The sequence below is a fragment of the Arvicanthis niloticus genome, chromosome 12 (genome assembly GCF_011762505.2).
Source record: "Arvicanthis niloticus isolate mArvNil1 chromosome 12, mArvNil1.pat.X, whole genome shotgun sequence".
NCBI classification, from domain to species: Eukaryota; Metazoa; Chordata; class Mammalia; order Rodentia; family Muridae; genus Arvicanthis; species Arvicanthis niloticus.
This window is the reverse complement of record NC_047669.1, coordinates 25264460-25292182: the sequence shown is the minus strand read 5'-3', so window position 1 is coordinate 25292182 and position 27723 is coordinate 25264460. Positions and strand designations below refer to the sequence as shown.

The window sequence follows — 27723 nt, the reverse complement described above, 5'->3', positions numbered from 1 at the left end:
AGCTCTGTCCTCTCAAGGGCCACTGGCACCATGCCTAAGCACTGACTAGCCAGGGGCACTCCCCAAGCCCTGTGGTTCCCACTTCTGACTGTGAAGGAGACACGGAGGAGTAAGACATAGAGAGGCCATGGACTAGGCCAAGACATGACTTGCTGCAGTTGGCTGTACAAGGAAGTCATAGACACCAACAGGAGAGAGTGACAGAACCATGGGAATTGGGCCCTAGGCTTAATTTGTTCTGTTTTTTAAAAAAATTATTTTTATTATCACGTGTATGAGGATATACACATGTGTGCCAGAGCCACAGAGGCCAGAGGCATAGGACCCCCTGAAGCTGGCAGTTGTAAGCTTCTCCCTCAAGGGAGCGCTGGGAACCAAATTTAATTCCTCTACAAGAGCAGTACACTTTAAAAGAAAAATATTTATTTATTTATTATTTTATGTATGTGAGTACCTGTCGCTCTCTTCAGACACACCAGAAGAGGGCATCGGATCCCATTACAGATGGTTGTGAGCCACCATATGGTTGCTGGGAATTGAACTCAGGACCTCTGGAAGAGCAGGCAGTGCTCTTAACTGCTGAAGTCATCTCTCCAGCCCACTGTTCAGTTTTTAAGATGTTTAAAATTATAGGCACTGAAATGAATATACTGTTGGTCTAAATTAACAGTAAAAAGCAAGACCAAGAACGAGCTTTTTCATATTTTACTACAGAGATACTCTATAGACATCTTATCAGTCATTATGTGGCTTATAAACTGCTCATTCATATCCTACATGTACAAAATCATTTTATAAAAAATGCTTTAAAAACTAATAGACAGTGTGTTCTCTGGTGGGCTATTACTGGCAAGTGCCTCTCAAGAGGCTGGGTACATTCAGGGTCGGGTGGCCACAGACTGGAAGGTGTTTCTGATGAGGAAGCATCCACCACAGAGGATTGGTGGCAGCAGCCAGCACAGGGACTGCCGCCAGTTCACTCCATACTCTGTCCTTAGCCAGCTCTCCACTGTCATGTTTGTGGCATCTGACTCTTGACTTTGCTCCCCTCTCTTATGGCCTTCTTTGCGTTTGGATTCCGCCACTTCAAAGATGACCACATAGGCTACGCTGAGTAACAGAAACATATCTTAGTACCTTTCTGTCTTAGATCTAGCAATTCTGGTTCTCTAAGACGCTTGGGAACGTTGTTCCCCACTTTTTGATCTCATAATACATTGCTGAATTGAATCCTTCAAGGACACAGTTCACAGGTTGCCTGCACTATGTCCTTCCTCTTCAGAGTGTATGCATTACAACATTTCACAGCCATGATCAAAACAACCAAGAAAGCTGTCTTGTTAACTATGGATCTACATTCTACATAACCAAGAGCTCTGCTGAGAAAACGGAAGTTTTCAGCCTAATAACTAGCTGCAACAAGTTCTGAACATGTGCTACTATGGAAGTCTCTAGGCCAAAATTATTACAATCAAATTATCAGTTCTGAGCGTCATCAAAAGATCCGGGTCATGCAGCAGTCCAGAAATCCACTGTGATGTTGGCATATAAAGGGGTGTGTTCCACAGACAGTAATCTGTAAGAACAACTCGATAAGCCATCTGTTTTCCAGACCCGTGACATCTGTTGTAACAGCTTCATTCTAAAAATAAAAATAAAAAGAACATGGCATGAATCCCACTGCTTTCTGTCCTGCCCCAAAGTGTTTTCCTAAGTAGTTTTATAATTTACTATACCTTTTGGGTTTCTTATTGACAAAAATAAAAGGTGTGTTCCTCACAGAACAGGCAATAATGATAGCTGTGTATTTGTGGATCAACAACTGGGCCAACAGTGGAAAACCATTCATTGTCTCCAATGCACTCCCATCTACAGGACAGAGGGATTACAAGAACCACTGATAGAAAAGGGGTGTGTGCTGCCTACTCTGAACAGGTCCTTGGCTGACCATCAGGGGATCTCTGTCCATTCCACTACTGTAAGAAGAAAGTTGTCTACGATAGGAGGGTACATAGTTTTCATAAGAGTCTCAAAAACTATGTGTTTGTCTCTGTGTATGTGTGTCTGTCTGTGTGTCTGTGTGTGAGTGTGTATGTGTATGTGCATGCATGCATGTGTGTATATGTGTGAGTGGGTATGTCTGTGTATGTGTAGGTGAGTGTGTGTGAGTGTGTATTTATGTATTTATGTGTGCATGCATGCAATATGTGTGAGTGTGTATGTCTGTGTATGTATAGGGCTGTGTGTGTGTGTGTGTGCGAGTGCAGGAGGATAAGGGTCACCTTACTTTGTGAAAGAGTCTAGGGAGGGACATCGACAGGGTCAGTTTCATTGAAGCTTAAAAGACATGCAGTTCACCAAGTGAACAAGGAAGGAAGGGATGCTCTAAGCAAAGACTGTGGTCAAGGAACACAGACAGACAAAAGAACAGGATGTATTTGAAGAAGGATAAGCCACCTTTGAGGCTGGAGCTGAGCAACAGGGGTAGGAGCTCCCCCATGACCATGACAACGTGGGTGGATACCAGAAGCACAGCACTGAGCTGTATAATGTCAAAGGAGAAGAAACACAGTGTGGCTGCACTCACACACAGCTGGAAATGTGCAAAACTAATTATTATTTTGTTTAGGAATAGAAACATATGAAAAACAAGAAAACCAAGAAATGGCCTAAGGAATTATCATTATGACAAGAAAAGCAGTTCTTGTGAAGCTCACGAAAGTGTCACCTAGGGTAGGGTGAGTGTTAAGAGGAGGGTGTGAGTCTAGGGAGGCCACGTGGACATGCCTATGGGGTCTGTCTGCATATCCAGATGCTTTATACTGCTCATATTTTTTATCATTAAATAATTAATGAACAAAAATGCACGACTGTTGATAAAGACTGCAATGACATGGAAAAGTCTGTTCTTTTAGACCTGTGACCTCTAACAAAAGAGCGAAAAGATTTTTAACATTGTCTTAACAAGTAGAAATCAATAAAAGGCAAAAAAAAAGTTTTGAATATTGCTTTTCAAAGGAAAAAACTCAGAACAAAAACCATAAATTCTTCCATCAGAGCCACACACACAATATATTTATCTGCCGGAGTTCCTCAGTGAAGGGGCCAACGCTGGACAGGAGAGGAAAGGACAAGGCCAGGACATCAGCCCTCCCCAAAGCACAAAGCAGGAAGCTTCCAGACCACCACAGTCACATCCTCAGGACTCAGGAGCCAGCTTGAAGAGCTCTGGCTGGCCAAAGTCAAAACCATGCTCTTATCAAGAATATGAACACAAACCCAAAGAGGTTCATGGATACCAGATTATTATTCTGGAAAATGATCCACCAGTGTTTAGCTCTCAGCCTTCAGGCAGCATTTCTTGTAGGAACTACTCCCCAAGCACATCCTTCTTTGTAAGAGAGTCAACAAATGAAGACAGGATGATAGAATCAGGACATTACAGCTCTGCAACTTTAATTTAGGCAATAAGAAATCAATGCTAAAGATCACTAGGTAAAGATACCATGAGAAATCTCAGGGTGAATGTATCAGCTGATAGTACCCAAAACCACAGAACAGTCCTGACACCAAACATGCTCTCCTAGCTTGCATTTAATGATAATAATAATAGAGGTCACAGGAACACATCAAGTCACTAGGGAACAATTAGCAAAAAAACCCATAAAGGGATTGATTCTGAATCTACCAGATGCACGACCTGATGTCCAACAAACGCACTGCAAGGAATAAGGCAAGAAAAAGAAAGGGTGGGGCCTGGTGGTACCCAGCTGCACTCCCAGCACTCAGAAGGTGAGACAACAGGGGTCACTGGAAGCTAGAATGGACTATGTAGACAGTAAAACTCTGTCACCCCAAAAGAATCAAAGGAGAACCTCTTGGCCAAAGGAGACCATTCCCATAACAATGTAGATATCATTTACTTACCATGCTGGGCAAACCAATGCTTTTTTTTTTTTTTACAAGTCCTTACTAGACAATCAGGGAAATCTAACAAGATTGGACACGTAGTAACATAATGAAGTATTTTGTTAATTTTATTTTAGGCATGATAATGGTACTCTGGTTCTTTGTTATATTTTAAGGATGCATGTGAAACGCGTACACACAGATGCTATGACAAAGAATCCAGCAGGCAGAAGAAAAAAGGGGACAAAGCAGAGAAGCCCAGAGTTTACAATCCCCGAAATGAGGGGTCTAGGTACTAATCTTCCTTACTTTGGGCTCTGCTTTAAACGTTCCTTTGTAAAAAGCTTTTAACAAGGTGAACCAGCTTATGCTATCAGTCCAGCAATGGTGTGTTAGCTACACAAGAGACTTGATACCCAGGCTGACGTTGGTGTGGGAATCCAGGACTTACCGGCCCATGTTCACCTCGTTGCCTTTGTCTCTGGTGTGGAAGATCATAGTGTATTTGCCCACATCAGGCTTGGGCCGGGAAATTTTCATTTTATGGAGCTCAACCCTAGAAAAATAACAATAAATAAATAAAGTTCATTTTTGAACTCTATCCCATTGATCACCATTGAGTACTTTAAAAGAATCACCTGCAATTGAAAAAAAAAAAAAAAAAAAACCATACACACACAAACACACAAGGAGGCTGGTGCAGTGTGGTGCTACTCATAGGCACAGCGATTATCTTTGAGACATGGTCACTGCCCTCTGTCACCAAAGTGTCACCCAGACACTTAGCGGTCGCATCCTCTCAGGAAGGAATAAACAAGCAGTGCATACTACAACCCTATGGTTTTTTTCTTAAAAAACCGGTGGCAAAATTTCAGCATCCCAGTCTAGAAAAAGATCAAAAACTAAAAGAAGCTTCTAGTGGTTCCATGCACCTGCAATTCCACAAGTTGGGTGGGAATTGCTAATCAGGGCCAGGATAATCAGCGAGAAATTGAGGCTAGCCTGAGCTACACAATGAGTTCCAAGTGGACCTGAAGTGCTTAATATAGATTGGGTGCAGGTGGTCCCAGAAATAGAGGTTTTGCAGGGAAAGAATAAGGCATAGCCATGTGTAGGTGCAGGGAAATTATGCTTCATTGTCTTACATGGCTCAAAAACTTAGAAATAACATTTAACACTTACTTAGTGGAAAAATGCCAATCTGAAGTTAATTACTCTTAAAACGAGAGGAAAGAACCTGATAAAATATTAATTTTAATGCATTCTTAAACAGCAAGACAGTTGAGTCTGGCGGGCTCTATAATTAATAATGCTGTCTCCTCACAAGGAAAGGAATGACTGTGTAAAATCATAATCTCAGCCACAAACCAAGGTTTGATCTAAGCTCTGTGGCTGACAACATCTTTGAGTCAGCCTGCCCTACCAGATCTCAGCCTTGTCTAGAAATGAGATTGGTGACAGAGAATGCATTTCAAAGGCTCAAACAACAGAATTCATATGGAACATGTTTTCCAAACTGTAATAAAGGCTGTAAGAGCAAAGATGGGTGGTGCCCAGTATCAGTCAGCAGGTCTCAATCATGATATGTTGCCTGGCTTATCTGGTGCATTAGTGGAAATCTGTTCTGAGGACCATGATGTTTTCATGGAGGCAGGAGAAAAAGACAGAAAAACAAAGAGACATGAAGAGGAAGACCCAGACACCCTGGGATCTAGCTGCCTTTCCTGCAGACAGAAAGGAAATTTCAGCAGAGCTGATAAGGTCAAACTTGCCTGCAGAGATAATGCAGGGTTTTTCTACAGACACTTCAAACTAGGAAGCTAAAAACAAACATGTCCACCAAGGGCCAGAACGCTTACACCTTAGTTTTTTATCTTAACATCCTCTCATCCCTAAATCTAAATAATCCACCTCCTGAAACCACGACCAATTTTATTCACAAAAGAAAAATTTCAGAGAGAAATAAATAAGCCAGTTCATAGATTTTTAAGTTCTGCTTAATCTTTGAACCTTGTTGTAGGACTGGAAAGTTGGCTCAATGGTTAAGTGCACTGATTGCTCTTCCAGAGGACCAGAGTTCAATCCCCAGCAACCATAGGGTGGCTTACAACTGTCTCCAGTCCCAGGTGGAATCACTACCTCTTCTGGCCTCTGCAGACCCTGCATGTACACAGTACACAGGTATGTCTACACAGACAAAACATTCCTACGCAAAAAATAAAGATTAAAAAAAATTGCAAAACCTTGTTGTAATTTACACCCTTCAAGCAATCTATCTCAGAAACAGGACCAAGTGTGTGTACATGTGTGTGCACATGTGAGCCATGTAACAATGAAGTATAATTTCCCCTAGAGAAGCCCACACTAACACGTGGGTATGTCTTACTCTTTTCTCCAAAGACGTCTATATCTGTGAACTCCTGCACCCAATATGTATTAAAAATGCCTTCAGATAAATTCCAATTCTGGTTCTTTCTGACTTGTCGTGAAGTTCTTCCCTGCCATGAGCAGAGATCTCTGAAGAGAGCTCTTGTGGCTGCTGAAGGTAGTAACCCTTCCACTGCTGGTACTTATCAAATAAAAACAAACTTAAGGTTTCACTCTCCCTTAAAGCTAAGGAAGGATGGGAAAGGAGACAGTGATGGTATGTAACCATAGCAACTGTCTACTGTCAGCCCAGCTAGGCAGTGCAATGGACTTGGGGAAAAGGGAGTGCTGGCTTCCTCTAGCCCTTCCTAACCCTGACTCCTGTGATCAGCAGCTTGTGTGACCACAATAGTGACTGCTGAGGGGCTTAGGCAGGAAAAACTCCCTCTTTCAGAAACACTGCAAAAGGTTCTCTCCCCAAAGGGCAAGAGACTGAGCAGCATGAGGCCCTAAGTTCCTTCCCAGCAGCCTAGTGGGAATTTGATAGTCACTTACCTATTAATCCCGAACTCCAGCTTGGAACATACTTTCTAAACACCATCGGTAAGAGGAAAAAGGTCCCCTGACTGCCCAGGAGGCCCTTGTGATCACAACTGTGACTTATGGGCTTTTGAATAGTTAGGGATTTCTGGGCAATGGGAACATCTTTCCCATCAAAATACACACACACACACACACACACACACACACACACACACACACACACCCCGTATCTTGAAGAGCATGTAAAAGGGGAGGCCAGGCACCCTGAGAAGTTCCTCTTGGCTCTCCAGAGCAAAAAGAAGGGATCCAGCAGTTACACCAGCAGCCCAGAGTGAGGCCTTCAAGTCAGGAAGCTCTGACCACAGGGTGTAGCAAAAGGACACCCTTGCCTTCTTTGGGGCATATGGTTCCTTAGAGAAATTAGCACCCTGCTCCACACGCTGGGAACAGTGTCAGGGCCCCTGGGGTCTGAGGAAAAGCCCAAGACTTAAGTTTGGGACTTCCCATTCACTGGTGGGTCCCCAGGCCCCCACCAATACTGAACCCCAAACTCAGCAACAGATCATCCTCACTGTTTTCTAAGCTTCCGTTGACAAAGAACAGTTTAGGTCATTGTGCCCTCCCTTCACACCCTGGCACCCTTTAAACCCAACTCTGCAGCTTTAGGACCTGCTGGCCTGGCATTTCCAGGAACTACACACAAGTGCCGGTTTCCAGGTCACCACTGAGAGCGGAGCCCGGGAAGGTCCCTTCTCTGCTGTTCACCTGAGTCTGAGGTCATCGTCTTCTCCTCCCCAGCCCCAGTAGTTGTTAGAGAATCCATTCACCTTGAAAAACTGTTCTCTGCTGAGGGCAGTGACACCCCCAAAATATTTACTGTAACGCAACCTGGAGCAAAAGAGAAGACAGAGAAGTGACATTTAGCACAAAGCCCCTCTGTTCCCCACAGCCACTCTAGCTAGCTCTGGTTTCAGGGGCTAGCCTTCCAGGAACACTTTCGAGATGGTTCACCTCTGCCCATTTCATAAATCTACTCTTGCCTCATGCCCACCTCCCTGCACTCCTGGCCTTTGATCTGATTTTGGGTGACCCCACATACCTGTTATCGATAACACTGGTATTCAGAGGTCTATAAATATACCTTAGAGCGCAGTATCACCTTAACTATGTGTGAGAGATTCCATCCCATGTAAAGGCTGCTAAGGATACCAGGTGAGGAAGGATTCTGGGTCACATCTATGTTCAGCATCAATGAGGATCATGATAAATACACCCTCTCTTTTTCTTTGGGGAGTGAAGAGGTGTAACTTAGGAGACAGTTCCAGTCCATGCTTTCGTTGCGCTCCTTCTGCAAACCGACATCTTAAGAGTTTGCTTTCTACAGAGCTCAACACACCATCCCACTGCACTGAACTCCTGGCTTGGGCAGCCAGATGGAATGCAGTGTCTTTCATGAAAACTTGAGTATGAAGAAAATCATTTGGTTTTGAGAGCAAGACAATAAATTATTCTTAGGCTAAATTTGAGATGTTCCTAGGGCCTTATGCCAATAGGCAAAGGACGCAGGGTCCAAGTTCACAAGACACCTGTGCTAACTTGAAGCCTATGGAGTAGGAGACATCACCGGACAACTATAAAATGGACAAGAAGGGTTGAACATCCATGGAACCACTGTTAAGACTGACATGGAAAAGAGGAAGCCAAAAGCCCAAGAAAGTAGAGTGCGGAGTATGTCAGAGAGGGCTCTTAGCCTACTGACTTGTTAGCAAGCTGGGCTAAGGCTAACCCTTAATACACCTCCTGAACCGCAGCTGGAGGGAGCTACTGAACAGAACCATGTGACCACATAGAAGGTTTCTAACTTTCAATTGACTTCAGCTCTAAATATCTGGGGCCAACTAAATACCAACGTTTTCCAGACAAGAAGAAAAACCGAAAGAAAAGACTCAGTACACTGTAGACATTTCCCACCTGACACGTAGCATCCCCAAAGCTACTCGGAGGTTGAGTGTTTTCTATACTCCCCGTACAAACTAGTGACCCTATGTAGGCTGTAACAGAAATAGATACAGTTATGTTCATCAGCTTAGACCGTGAAAATATCTGCATGAAACAATCTTAAAGGAGGAAAGTTTTATTTTGGTTCAGAGTTTCCTTCGATCTGTGGCCAGCCCACTGCTGATGGGCTTGTGGCCAGTGGGAATTTCATGGTGGATAAGATATGGGTGGTAGGGATGGCTACTCACCTCATGACAGTTAAGATACGAAGATGAGGAAAAGGAGCAGGACAATGTATAGTCCCTGGGAACACACTTCTAGTGACCCACTTCCTGCAAGTAAACCCTAAATTTGAAAATACCCACCACTTCCTATTAATGCAATAGGATTATAAATCCATCATGAACCACTGACTTGGTCAGAGCCATCATGATCTAACTGTTTCTGGAGATGCCCTCCCAAGCACTTCTGGGGTATACGCAACTGGTCCCATTGGCACCTCTCAGTCTAATAAAGTCGACAACCAAGACTGTCTATCACAATCACACCCATGCACTTAAAATTCTGGGAAACGGCCTTTATCAGCCAGCCTAAAACCAACAAAAAGAAATAAAATATTTAGAACACGGCTATTACTATCATTTACTAGCAGTGACTTATGTCCGAGGTCATCAGACTCTAGTTAACAATAAAGGGACTCTTAACTATCAAAAAAACAAAACAAAACAAAACAAAAACAGCTATATTAGGGCCCTGTGGATTGAAAGAGTGGCCCCACATAACCTTCTAGGCACCAAAGAGCAGTCCTCATGAGAGATGTGGCACGCATGCTGTGGAGGAGACTGTTAGTGCTTACAATACTCCAGGCAGCTGGCTGAGCGCACAGGACCAGCAGGGGCCTTCCCTCCTAGAGTTCTGAGCTCAACAACCCCAAGGTTCTCAGGAACCACAGCCATGGCAAGAGCACAGCCTGGACGGACTGGATCTGCAGATAAGGGAGGATCCGGTATGAGACCCTGGTGGGGAAGAGGTTAAGAGCCCTGAGCCCAGCTTTGCTGTGGGGAGCAGCAGTAGACGCCTTCAGGGAAAGCCACTGAACTGCTCTTACCTTGTGATTATCCAGCAAATGTCTCTGTGTTGACTGACTTTTTGCTTTTGGTCCCTTTTCTGGAAAAGGATACATTTTAAGGGGCCCCCAAGTGAGTTCACGTATATATTTTAAAGAACTGTAAGGTCCTCAGAGTGAGGAAAATGTAGTCATACAGTTACGATGGAGTCCTTGGAGAAAGGAGGCGGGCACAGAGGAGTTATTGGCAATAAATTTCACCATGAATCTGAAACACTTGGGCAAGTTACTTTAACTTCCTGCCACTGTATGTGTGGCAAGTGAAACATTTCCATTTTGTCTGGTTTTTGTCTTTACGGTCCTGGCTGTTTATTCCTTCTCGTACCTACGTTAAGCCACGAATTCATACAGGATTAGCTCCGGCAGCTCAGTCTCCTCCCCATTATTCCTAGGAAGTGCCCAGCTCTGGGTGGAGCAGGCTGGTGCTTCAGCTGAACCCAGGTTCCCTTCTGTTTGGCTTCCTTTGGCTTCTGATCATTTTCCTTCATCCATTTCAGGAAGCTGTCTTTGGTCTTAGAGTACTTGATATGTTTAATCTGCACGTTAGTTCTCTTGGCAAGAATCTTGCCCTAAATTTGCTTGTTTGCAACAATGCCCACAGCATGCTGGGTAATGTTGTAGACTCTTCCAGCTTTGACATGGTAACACATATGGGGCATTTCTTTATGAATAGTGCCCAGTCCCGTGATGTCAACAATACCACTCTAATTGTAGACTCACGTGCATGTGGCAAAAGGAACAAGGCTGTAATTCCTACAAGGCCTAGAGAAGAGATACCCAGTGTCCCTCCTCTTCCTCTCTGTGATTGTAGGCAAAAACATTTCTTTTACCTACATCCTTGGGGCTGTTGGGGCAGTGAAGAAGCCTCAGCTCATTGGTGCTCCATAACACAGTGATACAGAGCTGCCACCAGAAGTCACTGAGACCCTGAAATTGAAATTGCCTGCCACCAGCAGAATTTTGCCCAGGATAGCAAAGGTAAGGAGGTAGAAGGCCTATCTCTCCCCAGCCACAAAAGGGGTGAGCAGGGATGGGGGAGGGCAGGGGTTGGTGGGGAGGAGATTCATGTGCATGGTTCATACAATAAGACTAGACCAAAGTAAGATCTAAGTCTGAAGAGATTAGTAAGAAGTACAGAGCAAGTATAACTCAGTGATGGAGAACCTGCATCCTGCAAGGGACTCATGTTTGATTCCCGTCAGCATACAGGCATGCATGCATGCACAGACGTACAGACGCACAGACGCACAGACACGCAGACACACACACTGGGCCACAGTTTTTCTCGGAGCTTACCTTTAAATCAAAAGGTAAGCATATTCGACTATGCAAGGGAGACAAAGCCTCACTGATGGTGTCTGGGAATAGCAGCCATGTCTGGCCAGATATAAGGGGAGGTTAAACAGCAAGAGAGGCATGGGTCACCTCCTAAAGGGCTGTGTCTGATGGAATGCATGACGGTGACACCAGAACATAACGTCAAAATCAGCTCCCAGTGGGCAATTCTCTCTTCACACTCAAGGCCAGGTTAACACAACACAATCTAGACCCTCGGTCTACAGCCTGTCCTAACCCCCCTGTGTAATTAGAAAAGGGAACAGATAGGAACAGGACACTTAAAGTTAGGAGGTTAAGAGTCATGTGGCCTGCAGACATTTCCTCACAGAAGGAGAGAGCATCAAGGTTAACTGGACCCTCACCTCTGGTTCCTGTTACTCCACCCAGCCCTATGTATGGAACGCCCTAAGTGCACGTGGCCTTGAGGCCCAGGGAGGTGCTAAATTATATAGGCTAGGGAAGATTAACCCAAAGTGCTGCCATCTGTGTGGGCTCAGGGAAGCTGCTCTCCAAGCTGACTGCAGACTTTCCAGAAAGGCTGCTTTAAAAGGTCACACGTGCTCCCACCAGCAGCTTTTCACGCATGCTCTGTAAGTAAGCCTCATAAACATTGCTCCTCAGAGTGAACTCCGGTGGAATCAAACTTTGGTTTGTCCCGGGGACCTCGTAAGGAAGGGGCAGATGTGGTTATGCTCCCATCCAAGAGGACTTCCCGTGGGAGTCACAAAAGCATTCTCTTTAAGTAATCCAAACTAAGAGACCTACATCGAAAAAGCAACAACACAGGAGCAAAGTCCAAGGAAGGTTATCAAGAGAGTCAGTCAGTCTCCCTCTCTCACTCTACAGGCTCTGGCAGAGTCTCCCATCCTATTCTCCACGTTAGTTTTAGTTTCACACAGACTTCCTCTCCCTCCTCCTAACTGCTTGCAGCTGTGCTTGCAGATGCATGCATCTCCATAGGAACTTCCTGTTTCCTTACACCAGCACTTTCTCTGCCTCCTCAGACTGGCCTCTTGGCCCCTAGCCTAGTGCTGTAGCTCCACAGGAATGGCAGGCCTTGGAGGAAGGTGACAGGGAAGTGTGCGCAATCAGCTTAATTTACATAGAGCTTACCTGCATGCTGTTTCCCCTGTATTTGACTAGGAGCTGGTATTAAATACAGTTAAAGATCATGTTCCTCTTTGGGGGATAAAAATTGAGAGAAAGGAAGGGATGGTGGCATTTCCCACGGTAGCTCTGAAAGACAGGAACTTGTCCTGGATATCCTGGTTCCTGAGCAGACTACGAAGGTGGACATGTGCACCCCCCACCCTTTCCTAGAACTCTGGCAAGATATCCCCAAAATAGATGGGATGTTCAAACACTGGCCTACAGGGTGCCATCACATTGTCCAGTAGAGGATATCAGAATAGGTGGGCAGGTTATTAAAATTCTCCTGTGTGGGAAAGCCTGTCAAGTCCCACCACAGGTACTGCAGGGGGGCCCAGCACAATTGTATGGACTGCATTCTCTCTCCTGCCCTTTCTCTTTGTCTTTGCGTTTCTTGGCAAGGTTTGGGGAGACTTTTTTTTTCCTTACTTCATGTTTTAATTGCTGTTCTGCACAATCAGGGAAAAACGGGCCCTCTTTCCCCATTTCTTGCCTCCCTACCTCACTCCAGACACATCACAGCCTGGATCACAGTTAGTACGCTGCACAGCCGGGCCGTCTTACCTGTAGCCGGTGCTGTTCCGGCCCACCACCAGGTGCTTGGGCTGATCACCGCAGGTGTAGAGGTTGAAGTCATTCTCTGGCACCAGGTCCACGTCGTGGAATATGAAGCAGTCCCAGTTCTCCTCCTTGAGAGCTTCCAGATAGCCCACGTTCAGGAGCTTGGCGCGGTTAAACTTTTTACTTCCCGCCTATGGAGAATGGACGTGAAAGTGAAGAGTTCTGGAGAAAAGGCTCTTTCATGTGCGCCCCTTCCCCTCCATTCAGGAGTGCTATGTTACCTCTGTTTATTGGCAAGACAACATACACTAGGACCTAACAGAGGAGATGCAGTGATAACAAACAGACCATTCGGTTTGGGCTTTGTGTTTCACGAATATTTATATTCTATAATTTAAAAGCATCCCGTTGAGTCTGGCAAGTTGTCTGGTAGTGGATAATTTGCTTAGATGAAAAGACTAAAAAGTCCAGTATATTGGTTGCATGAGAGTAAAGTTTCTTTGTTTTTGTTTTTGAGACATTTCTCCAAGCTGGCCTGAAACTCAGGGCAATTCTCCTGTCTCATACTCCCAAATGCTGAGATAATAGATGAGCCCTCATAACCCGTGAGAAAACAGCTTCCTTTTTAAAGAATAATTTTATTTTTCAGTGTGTGTGTGTGTGTGTGCATGGTGTTTGTGTATGGTATGTGTGTGTATATACATGCTGTGTGCATTTGCATGTGTATGTGTGTGTGCATGTATGTGTGTGCATGTATGTGTGTGCATGGTGTGTGTGTGTGTGTGTGTACTACACAGGTGTAAGTGGCCTCTAAGGACAGAAGAGGACATCAGGTCCCGAAGCTGGAGTTCCAGGCAGTTGTGAGCTGCTGGAATTGAGTACAAGGATCTGAGCCTGGTCCTCTGCCAGAGAGTGATATGGTCTTAACTGCTGAATCATATCTCTCTCTCCACACACCCACACACACACTTAACACTACTAAACAGTGCACTTAAAAGTTAACAAGACGGTTTTTAAAAAATGAGAAAGTGGCTGAGATAATTTTTATGTGGTATTTTTAGCACCAAAAAAAAAAAAAAAATGTGATGCAGTTTTAAAATACAAATAAAAATAAAGCACCACAGTTGTGCACTTCAATTTATTAAGAGGCTAGAGGTCATGTGAAATGTTCCCCTAAGCTCGGTTTTTAAAGGGCCTTTATGAATTCCATAGGAAACTACAAAGCCCCCTAAAATGTTCTTGTCACAATTAGTGTTACTGTTTTCCTGTTGGCTCCTGGCTGATCTCCAGCTAACCCCCCACACTGACACCGAACTTCCAAGAGACTAAGCTAAGAGCTCTCGGGAAGGACAAAGAAATTGTGACCTATTAACAGAGAGGGCTGTTGCTAATACTTTTAAACTACTTAAAACTTTCTTGGAAATGGCTTAACAGAATCCTGTCACTACACTAACGACAGAGGCTATTCCTTACAGTGGCCGTTCAGAAGGATCTGAAGACAAGATCGTCAACACTTAACGTGCGATATGATGCAAGGGCTTTTCAGTCCAACTGTGCTCAAGGCTAACTGAATGCTGTAAAAATAAAGTCTGATTTGACAGCTTATCATAACAAAATTATAAGCGATTCTTAGAAGTGACAGCAGCACTTTCCTGAAAAGAATAACAAAGTAGGTTATGTTTCTGTTTGTACAAAAAAAAACAGAGCACATACCTATGATCTCAGTACTCGGGAGGACCGAGAGTTTCAAGCTAGCCTGGCCAAGATGGAAGGGGGAAGCGGGGAGAGGCAGGAAGATGAAAGGAAACAGAACGGGTGAAAACGGGGTCTTGGGCGAGTGCTACACATGCCTGACCACCTGGGTTCCATACCGAGAACTCACATCAAAAAGCCAGATGATTCTATAACCAGGCAAGGCTCCCAGTACAGGAACTGAACACCAACTCAGCCACAAAACTTTCAACCTATAATTTGTCCTGCCCACAAGGAGCACTGGAGTAACAGTGGTGCAGAACTTGTGGGAATGGCCAACCAATCACTTAGTTCAATTCAAGTTAAAAAAAAAAAAAAGCCAGATGAGGTGAAACTCCTGTAACCCAGCATACCTGTGACCAGAGGGAAAGTAGGAATAGGAGGATTGCCTGGAAGTTTTCAGGTAAGCTAACCTGCAGTATGCAGCAGCAGAAACAATAAGAGAGACCCCTGACTACACACACACACACAAATAATCTTTTGAAAAGGAGAACCAACTAAAAATAGTACCACATTTTGGTAGTTACCATCCTAAGTAAGAAGTCAGACTCAATAAATCACCGTTTTAACCAATGTTGTTAAAAACAAGATTAATTCTAAAACAAAAGAAGTGGGCTGGAGATATAGCTCAGTGGGTAGAGTCTTTGCCAGAACCCAAAGGGCCTTGAGTTCAACCTCCGGATGAACCATGTGTGGTGATGCCTGCCCAGAACCCCAATGTGGGGGAAGTAGAGGTAAGAGGATGAGAAATCGAAGCTCAACCTTGGTTGTGTTTCAGACAAGCCTTGGTTACAAAAGGCCCTGTTCAACAACGGACAGAAGCCATAGGCGCTGGATGGACAGACGGCTCAGTGGTTAAGAGCAACTGCTGCTTTGGTAGAGGACATGGATTTGGTTACCAAAACGCACATGTCGGCTCACAAGCGGCCATACTTCCAGTGCCAGGGAGTCCTAAAAACCAGACCCAGATATACCATAGAGAAGCACCTGATTATGAAGTCTCTCATCAAGTACACACTACACAGGAGAACCCACGAGCTGACCATTCTACCTAAAATTGGTATTATCAGCTACATGCAATATTAAGCAATCAATTAATGATTTTGCCCCCATTCTTCTTAGAATTTATAAGGATCTGAAGGAGCATTATTTGAATGGACCAGGATGACATTAAAAAGTTTAGACACAGATGTTTATACTGATGCTCTATCTTTCATTTAATAAACTTTAATACCAAATAGAGGCATGTTGAGTCACCCACCACCGACTGACTGACCTCAAAGCTGAACTCTCCTGAGGCAGCCTATGGGTGGTTACATGCTGTTCCAACTAACCACTTCTGGAAGCCAGATGAGTAAGTCAAGATGGTGAAAATTAAACGTCGCCTGTTTGACATGATAAGTAGTGGTGGGGTTAAAGGTCAAGGTGACTGGAAAGCCACTCGAGTAGCTGGCTGTACCACTTGGCACTCCGTGAAATCACTCTTGAGATCTCTCCTGCACAGCCACATTCAGTAACAACAGGCCGAAGCCCAACCCCATATTGTGTAACATAGGGCAAACCTATGAGAAATAGGAGAGGCAGGAGAGCTCGGGGTGTGTACATGTTAGCACTGGATAACATGGTGCGGCGGGGGGGGGGGGGGGGGGGGGGGGGGCGGGACTCTCAAAAACAGGCTTCCTCCCAAAGATCATATTAGGACAGTGATACTTCCCAGAGCTTTGCCCCATGGCTCCAAATTCAGGATCAGACTTTCCTCTACTCTCTTTGAGGGTGGGTGAGGGAAGAGAATTCTCCCTCTGATGATGGTCTTTTCACCCAAAACAGACAGACATGTTGCTTCCTCCACAGACTCCAGGGTCCAGGAAAGCCCCACCCTCACCTGATGGATGATGTAGATGCCATAGTCCAGCTGCTGCCTCTGCAGGAAGGGATGCAGGTGCTCCAGCAGGTATATCAGGTGCTTCTCTCTGTTCCGGTGGGGAATGAGGATGGCGACCCGCTGCAGAGCCTTGCATTCCTCAGGATGATACCGGCCTCTGGACACTCTGGGGTTTTCAGCCTGTACTTCCTCCAAAGTGAGGTCCGGCTTAAAAATGAGCTTGCTCTGGCCTCCTGCAATCAACACCGGACACAGGTCAGAACCAGAGCCATAGCATAAAGCTCTGGGTTTACACAGCTGACTCTGATGACGGCTTGGCCCTCCGCCTGGGGCCCTGTGAGTACCACAGCCCCTATTGCTCTCTGAATGGAGGTCTCATGAGTCGTACACAGAGCGCTAAGACAATGACAGCCACCTGACAAAGCAAATAGCTGTAAATAAGAGCATTACGTGGGCCAGGGCAGTCAACTCTGGCTCTATGATCCAATTTTGAGTGAGTCACCTCACCCACTAAAGATCAGGACAAGACAGAGTAACTCCTCTACCAAGAAGGATGAAAGATGAAAGCCAAAAACACTCTATAGACTCCAGCTCCTCATGGGGCCCTCTTCCCACTTCTGTCCTACACTCCTCATGCTTGGGTCCCTGCAGGCAAGGCACCAGGAAGAAGCTAAAGCTCACTGGACTCTCTAGCCAGGGTGACAACAACATACACAACTCCTCTCCCATCATACGAGGAGGGTAGATGTTTCCAGTTAACACAGCAACCGCCGGTGAAACTTGAGGCTGTCCATGGTAATCAATCCTGAGCCGGGCTTCAACTATCAGACTGAAGTAAGTAAACCCCTATTTTCTGACCTGAATACAAAGGATAGCTTGACCAGCAGGAGAGGAGGCAGAATTCTCCTTAGGAACCGAGATAACTTCCTCTGTGCCTCACACATCCTTTAAGACCCCACATACACTAGACAGGCCTTAAATCTGCAAGCGGCTAACGGGTTGTACTATCCCCCTTCCTCTCCAAGTGGCCTCTCTCAACAGTCTGAGGCATGCTGAGTCAGACATGCTACAGTTCCCACAAGCAGGTTAAGAACAGCAGGCCTACGAAGAGCCCCAGGCCACCCAACAGACCTCTCTCCTAGTGCAGACAGGGAGCCATAGCTGCCTGTCCGGGAGAACAGCTGGACCACACAGCTAGAACAGGACACCCAGATACCTCCAGATTGCCTGCTTTCTGTGCCCACAGACAGACAAGCATGAGCTGCACACGGTGACTTAGGCTGTGACACAGCAGGTGTAGCACACAGAAAACTGAGATTTCTTGAGGCTGGGGCAGCCCCTGAGTCCTTCCTAGAAGACAAAGGAGATCTAAGCTCAGTTTCAGATGACTACACAGGAACCCCACTAGACAGACATGGGTTGAGAAAAGGCATCTGGGAATAAAGGGCTGTCTGGGAAAGTCTGAGCACTCTGGTGTTCTAGAGAACCAATATATGTGAGACATTTTCTCTCTGGGATGTACTGAGTCCACTAAAACCAATTCACTGTTCACTGAAAGGAAGAGATCCACAGGAAATCAAAACATAGAAGATTCTGAAGAAATGCACCTAAAAACCACAGTGAACAAGCGAGTCCTATCTCTTGGCTCCATACTATTGGCTAAAGAGACACTAAGAGACGAGACACAAACGGAAGACTGCCCATGCTTGCAGCTTCCAGCAGCAAGGCAGGATAACAGACCCAGGCAGCCACCGCCTTAGAGAGGCAATGAGAAACACACGGGGCAGATCCACAAGTCCAGACCTGACTTAATACAGTATGGATGATAAAACTAAGATCACTCCTATCATAGATTGAACTGGATACCGATGAGAAGCAACGAACGGGAAGCTGAACAGAATGTTGAGCTGCAGCCGCCATACACAAGCACAGGCTTCCAGTCAGTCAGGTTCAAAGGCCCGTGAGTCCTGGAGTCAGGATATGGGACAGAAGGAATAAAGACCTCACAAAATTACATCAGTTAAGTAATTTTTTGTGGTATTTCCTGAACAAAAAACAGCAAATACTTACTGAGGTTTGGAGACACCGAAGGGCAGTGAGCAAGTTCTGCTTTGTTCGTGGCTGCATCATGGCCCAGAGTTTGTTCATTCCCCAAAGGTATGACCTTGTGGAAACTAGCCATGAAGTCCTTTGCCTTGGGGATCACTTGAATAGCACCCACAAAGTAGTTGCTGGTGGCCCATCCAACCACCGTCAGGCACAGGGTAAGGAGCAGCAACAACCGTAATCTGTAGGAGAGGTGGGAAGGGGGGTTGGAGCCCATGTCTCTTAGCTGGTGAGTAATCTGTATTTCTGCTTCAGCTGGAGCGAAGAGGTTTCAAATTGTGCTTTTCCAGTATGACCGAGGATGTGATGGCAACTCATGAGGTAATGTTTGCTTCTGCCCAGCAGTTGTATCCCAGAGATCACTGAAAGACAATCACAAAGGATGTATTATGAATAGAAATCCTGTCCTAAAATGACAGACCTCAGTACTCATTAGAAACCCAATCCCAGCTGAGCTGCGGTCTCAGTGAGATGCTAGCCCAGGGCAGAGCCCAACAGAATGAGGTGGGGTGGGACAAGTAACACAAGGGGACCCAAATGGGGGTTGTCAATAATCTATGAGAAAAATTAGTCAGGAGCAGGGACTTGGGTTCAGAAAGAAACCATAATTCTATCACTTTATGCCCACTTAGTGTACTGACCTTCCTTATCTTCCCTGAGTTCCCTTCTCTGTAATGTGGGGGTAAAATAATACCTACCTAGATAATATCTACCTTCCTGCAGGGCTGGACTATCATGAAAAGTACTGACCAGCCTTCTGGAACACACTAAGCAGCCACCAGATAGTGACCATCATTCTCACTGCTACATTATAGAGACTGGCAGATGTACTGGCAGCCACCTGGACCAGCATTCTATCAAAGGTGTTTCTCACAGGTGATAAATTGTCCTTGATTTCATACTTCAATACCACAAGGTGGAACAGTACAAATTCATCTCTAAGAGGTGCTATGCTCTTAGTTATTAACAAGAAAAAAAATCCAGCTTTTCGGGGTACTTAAGGACTACCATCTATACCAGTAAGTTCACTAGATGGTAAGGATACTTATGGAGGGCCTGTGGGGCACAGCTTACAACACCCCCACATCCTCTCAGCATCATCAAAGTCACATTATGCCTCAAATCCCAAGCATCTTATCAAGGAAAATGTAGCAAGTACTGAAGCCAGACTCCAGTTGACTTCCATAGCCAAACAGACGGTCTGTGCTATATATGGACCAACAAGGAAATACTTCTGATTACATCTCAAGAGACAAGAAAGGAAAAGCCAGTGCGGTAAGTATGTATACCACCCACCTTCAGGGCCTCCCAGAGCTGGCTTCAGGCCTCCCCGGCTGGCAGCTACAGCTCCATGTACACTAAGAGATCTGTCTGTGGGGTCGCCTAGGGTTCTTTGTAGGCCTGTACTTCTTAAGCAGCTGCAGAGACTGTAACCTCTCCACCTCAGCCTGCTTGGCTGTTGTAATAAAATGCCATGACTGGGCTTCTCCCACTTCTGGAGGCTTTCTGGAAATCTCAGATTGGGTTCCAGTGTGGTCAGGCTCTTGTTGAGGGCCCTTGTATTGGTTATACCCCTAATGGCTTTTCTTTGGTACACAAGTGCATGTGCACACACACACACACACACACACACACACACACACACACAGAGAGAGAGAGAGAGAGAGAGAGAGAGAGAGAGAGTGAGTCAGAGAGAGATTGAAGTCCAGATTTCATATCTCTTGTTCTTTTTATATGACTATTAATTCCAGCATGAAGGCTTGACCTTTAAGACCCAATTTAACACTATCACGTACCCCTTATAAGCTTAAGTGTCCCCTATAAAACTGGTGGCACAGAAGAAACTTCAAAGGCAAAACTTCTTTGTTTTTTTTTTTGCGGGGGGCAGCTTTTAGAACACCTCTATGCATTCGAGAGAGAGATCTCCTACCCTCTGCCTGTCATCTAAGTGACCGGAGGTTTGGAAAAAAAAACCTCTCTCAGCATGTTTCCCTAGCTTATAGAAAACTTGGCAGGAACATGCTCACTTCATAATGATGTTGTAAGAATTTCATGAGAAGGCACACCCAACACCTGCCAAATTTCCAGAACCACAAGGGATTTACTGACTACCACAGTGATTCATGTGTTATCAGAATATTAGCCAGGATAATCATAATCATACCTCCAATGAAGTGGAGATACTTGTAATAACAATTCCACTTTTCTTTCAATGAGCATATAATACTTTTATAATTAGAAGTATATAATACTTTTTGTAATTAGAAACAAAATGACTTTTCAAACAAACACTATCTTCAGGGCAGGTGACTACGGGGAAGGTGACACCTTCCCCAGGTGGTGGAGAAATCTGCCCTAGAGTTTGGGTTTTTTTTGTTTGTTTGCTTGCTTGGGTTTGGTTTGGTTTGGTTTGGTTTGGTTTTTCAAGACAAGGTTTCTCTGTGTAGCCCTGGCTGTCTTAGAACTCATTCTGTAGCCTAGGCTGGCCTCTAACTCATAAAGATCCACTTGCCTCTGCGTCCCAATCTCTGAGATTAAAGGTGTGTGCCGCCGCCGCCGCCACCACCACCAGACTTTCCCTTCTCTGAAAGCAATCTGTCTGCTCTGAGTACCTGCCACTTTTAAGCACAGGCACAGACACCCACAGGTGCGGACACCCACAGACACTCAGAGGTGCGGACGGACACCCACAGGCGAGGACACCCACAGACACAGACACCCACAGGTGCAGACACTCACAGACACTCAGAGGTGTGGACTGATACCCACAGGCACAGATACCCACAGGTGCGGACACCCACAGGCGAGGACACCCACGGGCACAGACACCCACAGGTGCAGACGGACACCCACAGGCACAGACACCCACAGACACCCACAGGTACGGACAGATACCCACAGGCACAGACACCCACAGGTGCGGATACCCACAGGCACAGGCACCCACAGGCACAGGCACCCACAGGCACAGGCACCCACAGGTACAGGCACCCACAGGCGAGGACACCCACACATGCGGACGGACACCCACAGGCCAAAAGGGAAGTGCTGCCCTTCTTTAGTTCAGTCTTCTCCCTGCCCTTAATGTCTACAATTTGTTTTTCAAACATGCTCGTCCCTTCTCACTCCAAAGAAGAGGAACACATGAACCGAGACCGGCAATGAGATAGTTAGGAGACAATTACCCACGGGCTCGTTGTCTTTATACTTCTCTATGGTTTTTTTACTTTCCGTTAATAGTAAAGACTATCTAATAAGGAAGGTAAGCTGTAACCAACAACAACTCAACATAAACACACACTACTTCTGTGCCTCCATAGCAGATGTGGTGGGTGCCATGTTTATGCAGTAAACGCTCCTGCACCAGACAGAAAGGATGTGTGGCATTCAGCAGCTGGTGAGCACCAAAATCTGCATCCTAAGACCTTTAAGGCTATCCACAGATCCCACGGACAGAGGGCACATCACCCCGGGCACTTGGTCTTGCTACCTTGAGGTTCTCTGAGGCAGCACAGAGGAAAGGCTGATGATGGAAACTGGAAACATTTAATTCAAAAAAAGAAAATATGCTCTGTATTTTAATCCACAGAATAAAGTGAATTTCCATGAGTATATATTGACATAACTGATCAAATAAAGAAAGGGAAAGGAGACAAAAGACAGGAAACTTCCAATTTAGCAGCCAGGAGGAGGAGAAACCCCACTAAGCAAACACTACACCAATCATTGTTTCAGTCTGGCTTTACCAACAGGCATTAGAATCAACCAATAGAAACTTGAGAATGAACAGTTTTGTGCTCTATGGTTGCAAAGACTTTCAGTGTTAACTGCAATTGGTTACTATACAGAGAAGCCAATATCATCTTAAAGAGGTTATCAAATGACCAGGTAAGACCTACTGACCTCGAGAACCTGTTACTAGTATTGAGAAATAAAGTCTATCAACAGTATTGAGAAATGAAGTCTAGACAGTATTGATAAAGTTTTCACTGCTGTGTAAAGGAATAAATATATTAGAAGAAGCTACATGAACTTTCTGTATCATTTTTAAAACTTTTAAACAATCTAAAATTAAAGTACTAAAACATGTTTTGTTTTGTTTTGTTTTGTTTTAAATCATATAGTCAGAGAGGCTGAGTATAGCCCCAGTCAATACTTGGTAAATAACTAACTGACTCCTCAAAAAGATTTCCAATTCTGTGTATTCTTTGTTTGTTTTTGTTTTTGTTTTTTCTTTTTTTTTTTGTTTTTTTGTTTTTTTTTTGTTTTTCGAGACAGGGTTTCTCCGTGTATCCCTGGCTGTCCTGGAACTCACTCTGTAGACCAGGCTGGCCTCGAACTCAGAAATCTGGCTGCCTCTGCCTCCCAAGTGCTGGGATCAAAGGCGTGCGCCACCACTGCCCAGCACAACTCTGTGTATTCTTGATATCTCAAATCAACCTAACATATAACTTTCTAAGACACACTATATGAATAAGAACATGACATAATCCAAGCCTAGTGAAGAAAGATGCTATATTTAAAAAGGGAGAATGAAGTCGGGCAGTGGTGGTGCAAGCCTTTGATCCCAGTGCTTGGGAGGCAGAGGCAGGCGGATCTCTGAGTTCGAGGCCAGCCTGGTCTATAGAGTAAGTTCTAGGACAGCCAGGGCTACACAGAGAAACCTTGTCAGAGAGAGAGAGAGAGAGAGAGAGAGAGAGAGAGAGAGAGAGAGATTAGCAGAAAAGAAAAGGCATTAACTAGGCACAAAGTATGACCCTAGGAGAAGTTTAACAGTAGCAAAGGTTCATAGCAACACCCTTCAATTTACCTTTCTAGAACAACCCTGGATCAAGCCTATTACCCCTCCCCTCTGCCACTGAAAGGGAGGGGCTGCTACTAAGTTGCACTGTGTGGGCTCCTCTCCGCCTTCTGCCCAACAGTACACACTCCGGAGATCATCAACTTAAAAACAAGTCGGCTCACAGTTTGATGTGTTTTCCCACCCATGGTCAATTGTTTATGTGCTATGGTGATCAACATATCATGGTAGGTGGCATGCAGGAAGCAAAATGTCTTACCACAGAGCCAAAAAAAAAAAGAATGGAGAAAGCAAAAGAGGCAGGGACCCACTACCCACTTCAAGGTCATGCTTGTGACTTTAAAACACCCGTTTTAAAACAAAAGTTGCCAGGAAACATGGCGTGAACTGAACTACCAAGTGACTGAAGTTGTTTTATGTAATAGGTGTTTACAGAAGTCACGGGAACTTCTGGTGGGAGATTTCAGTAGAAGCTCACTGAGCATGCCTTCCCACGTCTGTTTGCAGCTATCCATCCGATAATTCCTCAGTGGGTCATAGAAGTCCCAACTTCGGTAGCCATTACCGGTCAGGTCTACCAATGGTCCTAGGAGTTGAGAAGCCCGGAGATAATTTGGGAAAAGCAAAAGACAAAAAAAAAAAAAAAAAAAAAAAAAAACCCAAAGAAACAAAATGCAGGCAGCTCATGTCTCAAAGTGTTAGTTTGACTGTGTTAGTTGAAAGTGTTAGTTACATGATGAATGTCTCCAGGTCAGTGATGGAGATTTTCTGAGCGTATCTGCCATTTACTTAAAAGTACTTTTCATCTGTGGCTCCAAATATGCGTTGGTCAGCTCTCTGGAGGAGTGGACAAAGCTATAGGTTTCTATACTCCACTCCAGAACTGATAGGTCACAGAACTATCCCTGAGACCCGGGCTGAAATGTAAACAAGAAGTGACTCTTACTTGCCGTGAAGTCTTAGAACCAACGAAAGAGAATGAGCCTAAGATGGAACAGAACCCTGGGAGATTGGCAATTGTCCTTCTGATGGATTAAAAAAAAAAAAAAAAAAAAAAAAAAAGCAGTAAGAAGATATGTGAAAATGGGATTTTTAAAACTCATTTCACTATATATAACTCATGATTACATCATTTGGTATACAATCAGAGGAGATTGTTGTATTGACATCAACAATGCCAAAATAACTCAAAAGTTAATAGCAGGGATCTGATTTAATCAATATATCACATCCTAGAGCATATGCTTTTATTAAAAGGTGTTTAAGGGACTAGAGAGAGTTCAGTCGGTAAGGTGCTGCCACACAAGAACCTGGTGTGATCTATAGAATCCCCTAAAAGCCAGGCATGGTGACGCCATCTTTAATCCTAATGACACAAATGGCTGTCGTCCAGCCTCTTCATGAACATGCGTGCATAAGTATGTACCCCAAAAATGAATGTTTAAAAGACCCTAACTATGGAGGAAGAGATTACCATAGCTAAGTAAAAAGTAACAAAAAAGTATATCTACAATCCCAATTGTGCAACATATGTGTGTTCATGATCGCTGCCTGTACAAAGCAGCAGAAACAGCCATTGAGACAAATTTGAGAAAGCTGTGTTTCTAATTCATGGCTGGTATGGCTCATTACCAGAAACAAAGCTATTATAAATACTAATAAGAGGAAAAAAAAAAAAACTAGTTGTCCTTTAACATATTCTAAAATTTTTAAATGACATTATTATAGATGGGGACAGTGACGTTTAGTTACATAAAGTTGATGGCAACTTGATCATGTAAATTTTAAGAGGATCTATTCTAAAAATGCCTTACAAACCCCTGTCTATACACACACTCTTATCCTCTGTGTGTGTGTGTGTGTGTGTGTGTGTGTGTGTGGTGAACTTCAGCACTAGGCAAAGAACCGTAACCCTGTGTGCTCTTCTTAAAATACCTATTCCTGGAACCACGCCCAAAGGTTTTGTTTCAATGGTCTGGGGTGGAGCCAAGAAATTTGTATTTTAAACAGGAATCTGGGTAATTCTGGCACATACCATTGTTCATGGATGGTTAAAAAAAAAAAAAAAAAAAAAAAAAGGCTAGACTAGCCAGAAGTCACCAACAGTTCACGGTTGTAATACCAGCACTAAGAAGACTGAAGCAGGAGGATTACCAAGTTCCAGGCCAGTCACTGCATTGATGAGTTCTAAGCTGACTTGCTTTGGATGTTCCCAACATGGATAAAAGGTCTTCCAAGAGACATTTGGTTGCTGGTTCCCAAGACACACACTATTACCAGGTCAGCTTAGAGAAGGTACTAAATGCTTATATCAAGCGGCACATAGAATGCAGTAACAGAGTCGCTGATACGAACAGTTCGGCATCGTCAAGCAATTCACTTTGAGATACTTTTCTTCCACGCCCCATCAAAGCTGTAGACCTCTCTCAAAGGCGGTCCGGCACACAGAGGTTTGTGCTATTTCATGGCGTTTTCAGTGTCCACAAAGGCCAAAGCTGTTCTTAAAAATTAACTTTAGGAACAGAAGAAAAGAAAACCAACCAACTAGACATTGTTTCCTTCCCTGGAGACACATTCCAGCACTCTGGCAGAGTGCTGGGACAGCCTTCAACACTTTATCTTGAATTTCACTTTCTCAAGCTGAATCATATCAGACACTCCTTGAGTTTCTTACATCCTCCGAAGATTCATTACACACACACACACACACACACACACACACACACACCAGCTAATTATTTTTAAAATGAGACAGTGAGGCCTTTTCTCAACTCTCAAATTACCACCTTCTGTCTGCTCTTCCATTACCAAACCACTGGAGAGATAAGGCCGTTCCTGGGCCACCGCCACATCTTCATGCCTCCTGGCTCACCTCTGAACACTTTGCAACCCACAGGCACCAGCCTTGGCTTCTAAAGTTACCTCTCCCCCAAAAGGCCTTCTCTAAATACCTATCTCCCACACCCTTCAGCATTCGAACTCCAAACCAAGAGTTATCTCGCCCTTATCTAAGGAAAACCAGAACAACAAGTGATAGGGATCCACCGACCCTGGAGGGATCAGGCGCCCGACCTACATACAGCAGGTGGGTCTCAGTCCTTCAAATCCCATGTGAGTGCCCCTTGTTTGGCCGAAGGAGCTCAGGCCTGACAGATCAGCTGAGCTGTTTCCCCAGGTGAAATGCTGTCTGACCAAATGAAATGCAGAAGGACCGGCCTTTCCAGGTAGAGACGCCCGGAGACGCCAGCACCAGGACGCGGGGCGCGGGACGCGGCGGATGCACCCTGCCATCTCCCCGTTACGCGCAACATCTCCCCCGCCCTGGGCTCTGGGGCGCCGGAGCCGGAGCCCGGCCGAGGTGGGCCTCTGCAGGCCCCCAGCTCGCCCGCCGCTCGCTGGGCAGGACAGCCACACGGAGGCCTGAGCGCGCAGGCTCCGCGCCCGCCCGGCCCCATCCCATGGACCCACCCCGCTCGCAGCCCGGCGATGGCCGCTCGGAGCGCACCGTAGCGGAGCTCTGGCCCGGCGTACTCACCCCGGACGCGGCCACCGTGAGGCCACCTGGGGAAAGGGAGGTGGTGAGTAGCAGCCCCGGGGATCTCCCTCGTGGGCCGCCTGCGCCGCCCGGAGGCGGCTCTGCAGCCCCGGCTCCGCCTTGCGCGCAGCGCCACCAAGGGGGCGGGTCTGCCGGGTTCTCCCAGGACCTGGTGCACCCGCCTGCCGGCCAATCCCACCAAGCGCTGCAGGAGCTTGAGAAAAGAAAGGGTCACAACTTAGCCTTTAGATCACAAACCATTCTGTAGATAACAAGTCAGGCTCTGGATGCTTCTCAGATACCATCCCCGGGGACGTCACCGGAACCTGGAAAAGAGATCGCATCCCCGTGCTTTACAGAGCAGAAAATACCGCTATGGACTCACAGGAATGTGCAACCTTATGGCTTCTCTGGGGTAAGCTCTAAATGAACGGTGGTCTCAGACCACATCATAGAATCCAGAGGTCCACAGTTTCATGTTTATTTTGCGTGACATTACCAGGCGACATTGTCATTTATAAAGTTCATGCTTGAGACCCCTGAAATCGAGAAAAAAAAAGAAAGAAAGAAAGAAAGAAAGAAAGAAAACTGAAGAAAAAAAACTTCATCCTTCATAATAGTTTAAGTAAGTTAACAATTTTGTGTTGGGTTGATTT

The 27723-nt window shown here is 45.3% G+C and overlaps 1 protein-coding gene across 3 annotated transcripts; it reads right to left on the bottom strand.

Moving 5' to 3' along the window:
• Positions 1-401: 401 nt before the first annotated feature.
• On the bottom strand, positions 402-27192 carry B4galt4 (beta-1,4-galactosyltransferase 4). Of its 3 annotated transcripts, none has more exons than XM_034515729.2 (7): positions 27068-27192; positions 18696-19093; positions 16626-16858; positions 12995-13182; positions 7585-7707; positions 4361-4465; positions 402-1642 (listed from the first exon to the last, which is right to left on the bottom strand). In XM_034515729.2, the coding sequence occupies exons 2-7, from the start codon at positions 18946-18948 to the stop codon at positions 1510-1512; spliced, it is 1035 nt and encodes a 344-aa protein (XP_034371620.1). In that variant the 5' UTR covers positions 18949-19093; positions 27068-27192; the 3' UTR covers positions 402-1509. The 3 variants fall into 3 exon arrangements, with proteins under 3 accessions (XP_034371620.1, XP_076799035.1, XP_034371621.1); XM_076942920.1 differs by having other exon boundaries at positions 27001-27141; XM_034515730.2 differs by lacking the exon at positions 27068-27192 and adding an exon at positions 20028-20047.
• Between the last annotated feature and the right edge of the window lie 531 nt (positions 27193-27723).